Source organism: Leucoraja erinacea, chromosome 11 (genome assembly GCF_028641065.1).
Source record: "Leucoraja erinacea ecotype New England chromosome 11, Leri_hhj_1, whole genome shotgun sequence".
In the NCBI taxonomy this organism is placed as follows: domain Eukaryota; kingdom Metazoa; phylum Chordata; class Chondrichthyes; order Rajiformes; family Rajidae; genus Leucoraja; species Leucoraja erinaceus.
The window spans coordinates 41638036-41650090 of record NC_073387.1 but is presented as its reverse complement, the minus strand read 5'-3'; the positions used below and the strand labels follow the sequence as shown (position 1 = coordinate 41650090).

The following is a 12055-nucleotide window of genomic DNA, read 5'->3' as shown; positions in this document are numbered from 1 at the left end:
ATCGCAGCACAGTCGAATAATAGCGGTCAAGATCAGAGATTTAGTAATATAGATGTATTATTTTCAAGTTTGTCCTCTTTGACTTGCAATTTTCATGCTAGAGCATAGTGCTAGAAGTTACAGGTGTGCTTTGTTTTCTTGATGTTCTGTTTTCTTTTTAACTTGTTTAATTCTGATGGCCACTCTCAACATATCCTGCCAACTGCTTGGTTTGTAGCAATTGGGAATGCTTTAGTGATCTTTGTTTTGCAGACTTGTGTGGTGAGAATAAATCAAATCAACTAGCTGAAGTGGTGTATTTTAATGTAGTTAACTTATGTGCATCTGTCTAGGATAATACACTGTTTGGGTAAAGGTGAAAGATAATTTGGGGATGTCAGTTAATTTCCATTTGAGGTTGAAAAGCTTAAACACTAATGACCTCTCATTTGGTCTGAGCTAATATATGATGAGCCGTTGGTTAAAGTTCAGCAGTTCAATCGAAAGGTTAATTTTTAACCAGCAGAAGAAGAATGCTTTTCTTTCAAAATGGAAAAAAATGCAGCATTGTTTCAGAGTTTCCCTTGCATGCAGCTTGCCAAAGGGCTCTAGGTTTCGGAGACCAGAATGAAGGATACTTTAAAGGTAATTGACTTCATCTCTTGATGTGCTGTTGTAAAGGACCTGTGTTAGATTGGATTCACTTTTCATGAAATTAACAAAACCGTGTAATTGTGGGAAGTTTGAGTATGGAAGTCCTTTTTAGTCTTTGTTTGCTTTCACTGTCAATCAGTGCACAGTAGGAACTTGCAATCCTTTATAAAATGACTTCCTTCATTTGCTTATGTTAATTAATGCTTGCGATTCTGATTTTGCATATTTTGTATTAATGTACCCTACCTATTATCCCACTTTCCACAGTGGCCCCTGCTTCCTTGCACCAGAGACCCAGGTTGGGTCTGACCTCGGGTTCTATCTGTGTGGAGTTTGCATGTTCCTCCCTACAACTGTATGGGTTTACCTCTGGTTTCCTCCCACATCCCAAAGATGTGCGGGTTTGCAGGTTGATTAGCTTCTATACAAAAATGTTCTTAGTGTGTATGGAGTTGTTGCGAAAGTGGGTAACATAAATCTAATGTGAATGTTTGATCGATAGTCGGCGCGCTCGTGCCTGCTTTTAAGCTGTATCTCTAAACTAAACTGAAGCTGCGTTGTTTAACAAGAATTTTACTGAGGATCTCTTTTTATGCACTCCAAGTGATGAGTCACCAGTAATGTTATGATAATAATCTAAGTGTGAGGCAATTGGTACCTTAAACGTTTCAGCTCGTGGCTATTTCAGAGTCTAATCCTATCCATGTCCTTGTGACCTTTCAAATGGCATTACTGTTGCCATAAATACCCTGTTGAGTAGGGGTTTAGTATTCGTCTTATGTAACAAGCAGGTCAGAAACTGCTTTCCTTGCAGCAAGGGAATTGCCTTTTTGCTTCTCTGTATTTCCAAAATGTACAACGCATGAGTTGGGACGGTGGAATACTCTCCACTTGCCTGGTGACTGCACCTTAGACAACACTTCACATGTGATGGCATTCAGAACAAAGCAAAGTTTGCGAATTCCATAATTGTGATGACATTAATTCCAGTGTGTTCTGTATTGTTTCTGAAATTCAATTTCATGGATTACTAGAACATAATATTTCAGCTCCTAACTAATGCAACAAACCGGGGATGAATGTCTAAGTATGCCCTACATCCATCATTCACTCCCATCCTAGTCTGTGAACAATACACATGGCAGTATCTCTCCATACTGTGGCCTTTGTGGCTCAGAAGAACCAGGGGAACAGCTGCATGAAAGCACGTCCATAGACAAACTTTCTTCGTCATGTTGTATGCCAATCTAATTTGGAAATGCATCCGCTAATCATCATTGTTGCAAGTCAAAATCTTGACACTATCCCCTGCAGCATTGGGATAGGGATGTAATGGTGAAGCTCTAAGCTGCTGGACAGGCTGCATTTGGAGTATTGTGGGCAATTTTGGGTGCCATATCTGAGGAAGATATGCAGAGGGTCCAGAGGAGTTTTACAAGAATGATCCCAGGAATTAGTGGGTTAACATATGATTAGCGTTTGATGGCACTGGACCTGTACTTGATGGAGTTTAGAAGAATGAGGGTGTATCGATTAGTGAAAGGTTTGGATAGAGTGGACGAGGAGAGGATGTTTCTACTAGTGGGAGAGTCATGGATTAGAGGTCATAGACTCAGAATTAATGGATTTTCCTTTAGGAAGGAGATGAGGATTTTCTTTAGTCAAATGGTGGTGAATCGGTGGAATTATTTGCCACAGATGGCTGTGGACGCTGTCAATGGATATTTTTAAGGCAGAGATAGATAGATTCTTGATTCGTATGGGTGGGGTGAGGGGAGGAGAACGGGATAAGGAGAGAGATAAGTCATGATTGAATGGGGGAATAGACTTGATGGGCTGAATGGCCTAATTCTGCTTCTATCACTTATGACCTTATAATTTCAGTAGTTCAAGAATATGGCCCACCATTATATCAAGGACAATATGAATGGGTATTAAACTATTGCCCTTGGCAGCATTGACTGTCCCATCAATGAATTAAAATACAATAGTTTTCATTTGTTTCCTACAGATTTCAAGTTTGATTTTAATTCCTTTAAGTTTTGTCAAGTGCTGGAAAAATCGTATTGTATTTGTTGTCAGTTTGGTTTGAAAGCCAACTGCAGAAATTGTATCTAATAAAATCCTCATTGGAGAGGGTGGGAAAGCATGGTTGTGGCTTACCTGGCATTTCAAGCTTCCCATTAAGTTAATGTTGTGGTTAGACACTGACAAAGGTAAGGTGCTGTGTGAAGTAACAATGTGGCGTCTTGTTGAACTTGCCAAATTAGTTCTTTGTAAAACATTAGGACAAGCTGAATTCATCCCGGTCATAAATTTTGAATTGTACATCCTCCATTTGCTAATAAAGACAGCATTTGCAGAATAACAATTGTGGGCAAGAAGTATTCAAGGTCAGGTAAACCCGTGGAGAAAGAAATGGAGCTTTTGACTAGAAAACATTAATGGAATTTTCTCCTGCTTGCTGCCTGACCTGAATAATTCCAGTGCATTTCCTGGATTTGCAGAATTTTGACAAAGGAACTGAATTTTATTTAAGAATGGTCATTCTTCAATGTTGTTCCACAATTACCTGACTATTGGATGCAAATCTGAGCATTTACAAATAACAACCTGATATTACAATTATATGCCAATGATAGTAGTTGAAGAGGGTGACTCACTTCATTATTTTTTGTAGTTATGGGAAAGAGCTATGTATCTCTGTACTTGGGTATTTTCTATGTGAGATTTGTAAAGGTCTTGCATTATTAAGGACTGGTTATTGAAGGCCACCCCTGGCTAAGTAGAAAAGCTTTAACATTTCATAAGCTTGTATAACTTTAAATAGAACCAAGCTTTCCGTAGACACAGAGCTAAAAATCCAACTGCCTTTTGTAAATATATGGTTACACTGATCTCGACTTTTCCTTTCTTGGGTAAATAAATATGTCCTATTTTCATTATTTTTTGCTGCACTCTAAAATTGGATGTCATTTTAAATAATACAATGCAATCGGAAAAAGCAGGTAGTACATTTAATAACTAAATTCATGTAACCTCAGTGCATTTGTAGAGTGTCTTCAAAACCTTGCATTAATGACATTCTTCTAGAATTTTTGCACTCGTTATACTCAGAATTAATTGTTACAGGACATTTAATATTGCTTTATTGGACAAGATGTTTGTTTATACAGTTGGACAATTATATTTATTGTACAGCTGTTACATAATAGGGGAAATCTATGTATGTCCAAAGTAATCATGTTCAGATGTCTCCAGTTTATATTCTGACTTCTGATTTCATGTCCAAGTAATGTTCCTATTCTTTGCACCAGAATGGGATTCCAGGCCTTTGTTATGAAGAACTGTCAGAGAACAACATACCTGTGGATGGAAGACTTCAAAGCAGAAGTGACAAGGTAAGCTTCAAACTTGAACTTGGTTGCTGGTAGCTATAAAACTTTACAGCATTGAGAGAAAACCAATTGATCATTTTTGTACCCAGATCTCTTTTTGCTTTAAGCTCCTGGTGTTATCTAAGTCCCACGGCTCAGCTATTTCTCTGTGAACCTGAAAATTATATATTTCAGCTGCACTTCCAATTCCAAATTCAATTCTTAATCTGAAGAAGCATTTGGACCTGAAACATCACCTATCTACGTCTTCCAGAGATGCTGCCTAACCCGTTGAGCATCTGCAGTTCCTTGTCTCCATGTATCTCCCAATGCTGTTTTAATAAAAGTGTGAAAGCATTTTGATGCATTAAACAAAAAAAAATCCCATAGCTTTTTCCTCATTTGCCCTTTAATTACTTTGTTAATAAGTTGAAGAAGTATGAACCATCTTTTAAGGATTTTCCAACAGCTGAAGGAAATGAACATTTCTGATCATTATCAGCATCTTGGGCCAGGTACCTTTTATCTTGTTAACTTGTTCTCTCCACAAATGCTCTCTGACCTCATGAATATTTCTGGAATTTTCTATCCTTCATCCCCAGAATTTTAGCATGTTAATTTTCATTTTTGAGCCAGACGAAGAGGCCTGTTTTTCCTCCTATTAAGATAGTGTAACTATTTTTTCATCCACATATATTGTTTGGTATGACATCTTGTTAAGAGAGTAATCAAAGTTGTTTTCAACATTACTGGGGGTGCAAGAGACTGCACATGCTGGAATTTGGAGAAAAAGTAAATGAGCAGCTGAAGGAACTCAACCGGTCAGACTGGAGGAAATGGACAGATGATGTTTTGTCGAGATCCTTCATCAAGATTGAAAAAGGAGCGGGAAAGATGCTCATGCTGTTGGGTTGTAGATTATCAAGAGTCATGTCCCAGATAGAACAATGAGATTCTTACTTGATGCACCACAGTTTTCAGGCCAGGACTGTGTGGGTCTCAGATGATGTTGGCTGCCTTTTTGAGGCAGCAACTCGGATAAATCCCTTCAATGGTGGGGAGGTCAGAGCCGGTGATGGACTGGGCTGTGTTCACAACTTTTTGCAGTCTTTTCCGCTCCCGGAAGTTCAAGTTGCCGAACCAGGCAATGATGCAACCAGTCATAATACTCTCCATTCTGCACCTGTAGAAGTTCAAATGAATCCTCTTGACATACCGAATCTCCGTCTTCTCAGGGAGTAGAGGTGCTGGTGTTTTCCTTGTAATTGCATCAGTGTGCTGGGTCCAGGTGCATCAGTGTGCTGGGTCCTGAAGGATTGTGAGGTGCTGTTCCTCTAGTTTGAGCTTGTCCTTGCCTTGGCAGTGGAGGAGGCCAAGGACAGACAGTGTGGGTATGAGAAGAGGAATTAAAATGGCTGGTGCCCAAGAGATCCAGATAGCCACAGTGGACAGAGAGCAGACCCTTGAACAGTCACCTAGTCTCTCATCTGTAATTGAATTTTCCAATTTCAGATGCCCAATTTCAGTCACTCTCTCCCTTTCCTCTTTCTTCCAATCTACTCTAGTCCTTTCTCACCCCTCTTCTTCCCATCTTAACCCCATTTCCCAAAATATGGTGACTGTGGATTTGTGGATTGTTCAAAAGAATTTTGCTGTGCATACGTGACAATAATGAACCATTGAGCTAATGTTTTCTTCCCAAGTGATGTTACGTAATTTAAGTGAAGTGAAGTAATTTATTTAAAAATTCAAGGTTGTTGTGTGGAGAACAATTGGATTTTCACCAATTTCATTTTCCCAGCTGCCATTGTAAAGTTTCAACTTTTATTTCTGAATTGTTTTTTCAAGCCTTTGGGTTAATAATAGTAATGTTTCAATGACATCTAGCATGGATCAATACTTCTGTAAAGGTCCAACAAAATTCCCTTTATTTAAAAAATATCTCTGAATTGTTGATTTGTCCATGCGCTTTTCATGGCCATCCTTTCACATGGCTTTCAAAGATTTGAGATCCATTAGCTCATAGCCATTCAGGTCAATAGGGTGATGACAAAGCTTTTGGCGCATTGCCTTCTTTGATCGGGGAACAGAGTACAGTGGTTGGGATGTCATGTTCCACCTGTACAGGTCATTGGTGAGACCACACTTGGAGTACTATGTGTTGTTCCGTTTGCTCAGCTGCAGAAAGAATGTTATTAAGCAAGAATGCATGCAGAAATTATTCACAAGGAGATTAATGGAACTGAAGGGCTTGAATTTAGAATCCCTTTAGAAGAATTTAAAAGCTGAATTGGAGTTTAGAAGGTTAAGGGGTGACATTGAAACTTACAGAATATTGAAAGGCACAGATAGGGTGGATGTGGAAAGGATGTTTCCGCTGGTGGGAGAGTCTGGGACCAGAGGTCATAGCCTCAGAATTGAAGGGCTCTCATTTAGAAAGGAGATGAGGAGGAACTTCATTAGTCAGAGGGTAGTTAATCTGTGGAACTCATTGCCACAGAGGGCTGTGGGGGCCAAGTCAGTAGAAAGAGATAGACAAATTCTTGATTAAAATGGGTGTCAAGGGTTATGGGGAGAAAGCAGGAAAATGGGATTAGGAAGCAGAGATCAGCCATGATTAATTGGCAGAGTGGACTCGATGAGCCAAATGGCCTAATTCTACTCCTATACTTGTGAACGTGAATTATAAGGAAAGACATGATAGGCTGGTGTTTTATTTTCTTGGAGGATCGGAGGCTGAGGGATGATCTTATAGAGGAAAATAAAATCATGAGGGTTGTTAATGAGACGAATGGTCACAGTCTATTTTTCAGGATGAGGGAGTTCAAAACTAGAATGCATAGGTTTAAAGTCAGATTGAAAAGATTTAAAAGGGACCCAAGTAGCAACCTTCTCACGCCAGTGGGTGGTGGATACATGGATTGAGATGCCTGAGGAAGTGGTAGTGAGTGAATAATTACAATATTTAAAAGACATTTGGACAGATTTGTCGATAGAAATTATTTGGAAGGATATGGGCAAATGATGCCAGATATTATGATCATCATGCCAAGAGTAGGGCTGCAAGACCTAATTTAGTGCCATATAACTCTCTGATTCTTGTACAGCACTGTTATTACCCCTCCCCCCCCCAATCCATCTCCCACCTGCCTTTTTATCCCCACCCTGAAGTCATTTCTGTTCATATTCTCTTGGTACTCTATCTCTTTATCTCATGAAGTTCACCAGCTACATACTTCACTTTGTCTTCCTATTTCATTGGGGTTGTTATGTACTCTTGAAATCTTGTTCATTGTTAATAGGTTGCCTAATTTTGCACCACATGTGGACTTAAATTGTCCTCCTACACCAACGGAGAGCTCCAGTCAGAAAGGCAGTGAATTTTAATGCTCCAGAAATCTTTGAAATACTAGCAATGTTACAAAATTTTGAGATTTAAAAAATCAAGTCTGCAATTTATCCCATCAGATAAAGCATAACAATAAGTTTAATTTGACACCTAATTCACTTTCATATCTCAAGTAATAAAAAAGGTATGGCCATTTTCATACTCGGAAATTAGCATCTTGTTCCCTATTGATTTTCTATGGACATAACAAAAAAGCTGTGATCGTGGACAGTCAAAAGCCCATAACCTTCTTAAAAATTAAGAGAACTGAATTAAATTTTCAGTTATCATAGATTGAAGCATTCTGAAACAAATATAAAATAATCTTACTTGGATGACCTGAAATTAAAGCATATAATTAGTTAGTTACCCAATTGTAGCTAATTTCAAACTTCACTTACTAGATCTAAACATCTATCCATTTCTTAATAAATGATTAACATTTTTAAATAGCCCAAGTGTCCAAATAATATTCACAAATAATTCACAATAAAACATGATTTTTAAATCTCATTTACATCAATTTATAGGCCAAATGGAAGGAATTTAGTGTTCAATTGCTGTAAATTAAAATCAATTTAAATCGGCTTTCTAGTGGGTTCCTGTGAACGCGCTGGTTTAGAACGTTCACATTGCGCTGGATTTGTGCCCTCAAGTGCCCAGAAAAATACTGCGGGATGTAAAGAGCCCAAAATGAGCTACTCGCTATAGAAAACTTTATACACAGGTTTATATTCAAGCCACATTTAATGTAAAAATAAGGTACATACCTTTAATTGTTTGCTTTATAAAACCATGGGGCTGCGAGAGGTTGCGGAGTGAGAGAGTGATTTTTAAAATGCAATAAATATTATACAAGGCCATAAAAACTAATAATACCTTTTGCGACGGGGTCTTTCAGCGATTTTCAATTAATGATTTACTAGGCTGAACATTTTCGATTGGAATAGCCTAGTAAAAATCGCGTTTTAAACCCGCCCCCTCTAAACAGCGCCAAAATCACACACACGGGGTAGGGCAGATGCTCAGACACGATTCAGGTAGATTTTGTAACATACCTAGAAATACCATATTCCTGAGTTAAACCTTCCTAAACTTTAGCATTTGGCCTGATTAATCTGACAGGAATGAACTTTTTGTCCACCAGGGATTATGGTTGAATTTGATAATTACCATGAAAAGGGAACGTTACTAAAATGTAACATTTTGGGAGGGTTTCTAGAATATGGCGGTAGGAAAACTCTTTGCTTTTTCACATGAATTATGGCAAATTTTTGAAAGAATTTTGTTTAATATATTATCATGTGTCATTTAACAAATCTAAGTCAGATTTCAGAAAATAATTGGGAAAAAATGACATTTAAACTGAAGAATAGACAAGTGTAAAGAAGATCATAAATGGAGAGAGAGATATGCAATTTTTAACAAAAAAGATGACCCATTCCAAAAAAGAATACAAAAATATCTACATATCAGTGGCCATTTATATACAAAGCATTAAAGCTAAAGGAGGAAAAAAAAGACGATGATGGAGTAACTCAACAGGTCAGGCAGCATCTCTGGAGAACATAGATGGGTGATATTTCATGTTAGTACCCTTCTTCAGACTGATTGTGTTGGGGGGTTGGGAAAGAAAGCTGGAAGAGAGGAGGGGCAGGACAGCCTGGTGAGTGATGGGTAAATACAGGTTAGGGTTTATGTTGATAAGTAGATAGTTGGACAGGCCAGAGAAGAATGGAGGAGGCCTAGGACGGTCAGTGCGGGAATGGGAAGGGGAATTAAAATGTTTGGCAAACCGGAGATCGGGTAGGTCCAGTCAACAAAATGATTGCTGGTCTACGTTTGGTCTCACCGATGTACGAGTCCATATCTTGAACAATGGATACAGTAGATGAGGTTGGAGGAGGTGCAAGTGAACCTTTGCCTAACCTGTAAGGACTGTTGGGTTCTTGGAAAGATTGTCAATTCGCTTATTTCTTTAAGAGGCAACATTATTGAATAATTTTGTTAATCCTCACAGGAAAAGGTAAATGTACACACATTTTGGGATGTTGATTATAAATCCGGAGCAGAAGCTAATGTTTAAATGTCAGCAAAATAACTTGTTCATATGAAATGACAGGTCTAAGGACTAACAAATCCTCAGAATTTAATGATTGCTACCACTGGGGTTACAGGAAGGTAGTGAGCATCTTTAAAATCTTCAGGGCATATTATTCCAAGCATATTTCATTCAAGAATTATCCCTTTTTAAAATTGAAAAATGTAGCTTTTCTCTCGAATGTTGAATTGGTTTATTGACTTGCTGATGTACTACAGTCTGGGAAAGAAAATGACAAAGCAGTGAGTGAGCCATTAGAATATAAAGTGCTTGGAAAGAGCCAGTATTGTTTTATCCAGAAGATCATAACATGTGAACTTGATTTTTTTTTTCTGAGGCATATTCATTGGTGTAACCTATATGGACATTTAGCAGAGGCTGATGGCAATGCTTTGAAGCTGAAAGATTAGAACATTTGTTATGCAGCTATTAAATGTTATTTGACCCATGGTTTTTGTACTTAACAGCGATTCAGGTTGTCCTCCTCTAGTTTTTCCCCATAAAAGCATATTCTTGCATTTTTCCTCTTTCAAAAGTAAATAAATCTCCCTTGAATAGTTCAAAGGTTGGTATTCCAATGGTATTGGGGATTGCATTTCAAGTCCTGACTACTGATGTTTTGGCCCGTCACCTTTTTTCAGTGATTTTTGGGGTTACCAACTCTTCTTCACCCATTGTAAGCTTTTGATTTACTTGATGAAAACCCTTCTGCTAAATACCAACCAAACTTCATTATATCTCTTCTAAGAAGAACGAGCCCAACAGATTTGGACTATCCATGTAACTGTAAGCTCTAGTCAATGGAGCTAGTCTGATGTATCTCCATCCTCTCCAAAACATTTGTGCTTATCTGACTGTGTGATGACAAGAATTGAAATCAAGATACAAGCTACTGTGCCTCTGTTAATGAAGCTCACATTCCCAGATCTCATCCTAACCCACGCACACTCGCACATTATTGCAAAAGCCCCCCTGATTGCTCGGTTTGTGCCTTTCCTTTAAAAATGCTGTCACTTATCACATAGTGTACTGTTTCTTGTTTATTTTCTGCCAAAAAGATCACCTTGTTTAACACTGAAGTTTGTCTGCTCATTTCATTACCTCATCTCAGAGGAAACTCATGAGATCACAGAGAGAACATGCAAGCTTCACACAGACACGACTCAAGGTCAGGATCAAACTCTGACCTCTGGCACGGTGAGGCAGCAGCTCTACCAGCTAGTAATTAACTGGTTTGGATTTGTGCCTCTGTTTTTAATTTCAGTGTTATTAACAGTTTTTTAGTATCTTGGAGTGGCACTGTGATATAGTTTGTAGACTGTTGGCTGTTGGCTGATGAAAACGCTCAAATTCTGAGTCGGTGCCTGAACATGAATGCCCGCTGTGATAATTTCCAACATGGATAATATGGGGCTGTGTCGAGAGACAATGAGCTACATAAACCAATTGGGAAAGTGCACATTAGGATAAATAAAGCTGCTCAAAATGTTGGATTTCTCGGCAAATACTTTTGTCCAAGAAATGGGACATGGAGGAAAAGTCTAATTGTCTAAAACAGCTCAATGTTTCAGAACCAAAGAACAAAAGACAACAGGGTATATCACTGGCGATGAGAGAAATAAGGTGTACTAATCTTCATCTTTTGAAATTACTCATTTCCAACAATCCAGGGACCCAACCATGCTTCCCAGGTGAAACAACAAATCACACTTTGCCACGATCAATCTATCAATCCAGTCATCCCGTGCCCATTCAATCACAGATATTGCGTTTGTCCTATTCCTTCCTTTCATCTCAATTTTTTCCACAACTTAAAAGTGCTTCTTCTCTGTTCTTATGAAAGGTCTTTGACCTGATGATGCTGTTCTGTAGCATTGGATGCTGCCTGACCCCTGACCATCTTCGTATGGCTGTATGGTGACAACACATCTCACTGTACCAATTGGTACATGTTACAAATAAATGTATCTTGTATCTATTTCAAGTTTTGTGTTTTTGATTTCAAATTTGCAGCATCTGCATGTTTTTTTGAAGAGTTTGAATGGAAAATATTCCTTTGAATATTTAGCTTACTCTCACCTAATGTCCAATTTAGTTCCCAAACATCTCCCCAGTTTTTCTAACCATTTTTAATCACTAAAATGCTATTTTATTTTGTTGCAATTTAGCAACTGTTGACCTCTTTTATAGTCTATTCCTTGCCAAATGTTTTTTTTAATCGCGCACCGTCCTTTAAAAAAAAAAATGTTTTGTACTAGGTCTAACAGAAATTAATGTGTATTCGGAGGTGACTGTTATATCCCAGATTTGAGCTGGGACCTAGTGTTCATTGTTTATTAATGACTTGGCTGCTTGCTGATGTCGCAGTGATGGAAGGATTGTAGACTGGAGCATGAAATAAAACGTTGATAGATTAAGTGAGTGGGCGAAATTATGACAGACAGATTTTAATGAAGTTGAGTGTGAAGTAATCTATTTGAAGTATAGCTTCCAGTGCACAAAGCACAAAGTATAATTGGCAGAATCATTTAAAAGGGCAATGGAATGTTGACACTT

At 38.3% G+C, this 12055-nt stretch overlaps 1 protein-coding gene across 2 annotated transcripts in view; it reads left to right on the top strand.

The window, feature by feature from the left end:
- The window catches only part of LOC129701710 (solute carrier family 23 member 1-like), a 105196-nt gene that overhangs the window by 39567 nt on the left and 53574 nt on the right, over nt 1–12055 (top strand). The window contains exons 1-2 of one of the 2 annotated variants that reach the window (XM_055643079.1): nt 29–624; nt 3951–4034. In XM_055643079.1, coding sequence (XP_055499054.1) covers nt 607–624; nt 3951–4034 — 102 coding nt within the window. In that variant the 5' untranslated portion in view covers nt 29–606. Of the gene's footprint in view, nt 1–28; nt 625–3950; nt 4035–12055 lie in introns of those variants that run through there. The other variant, XM_055643078.1, reaches the window with a different exon arrangement.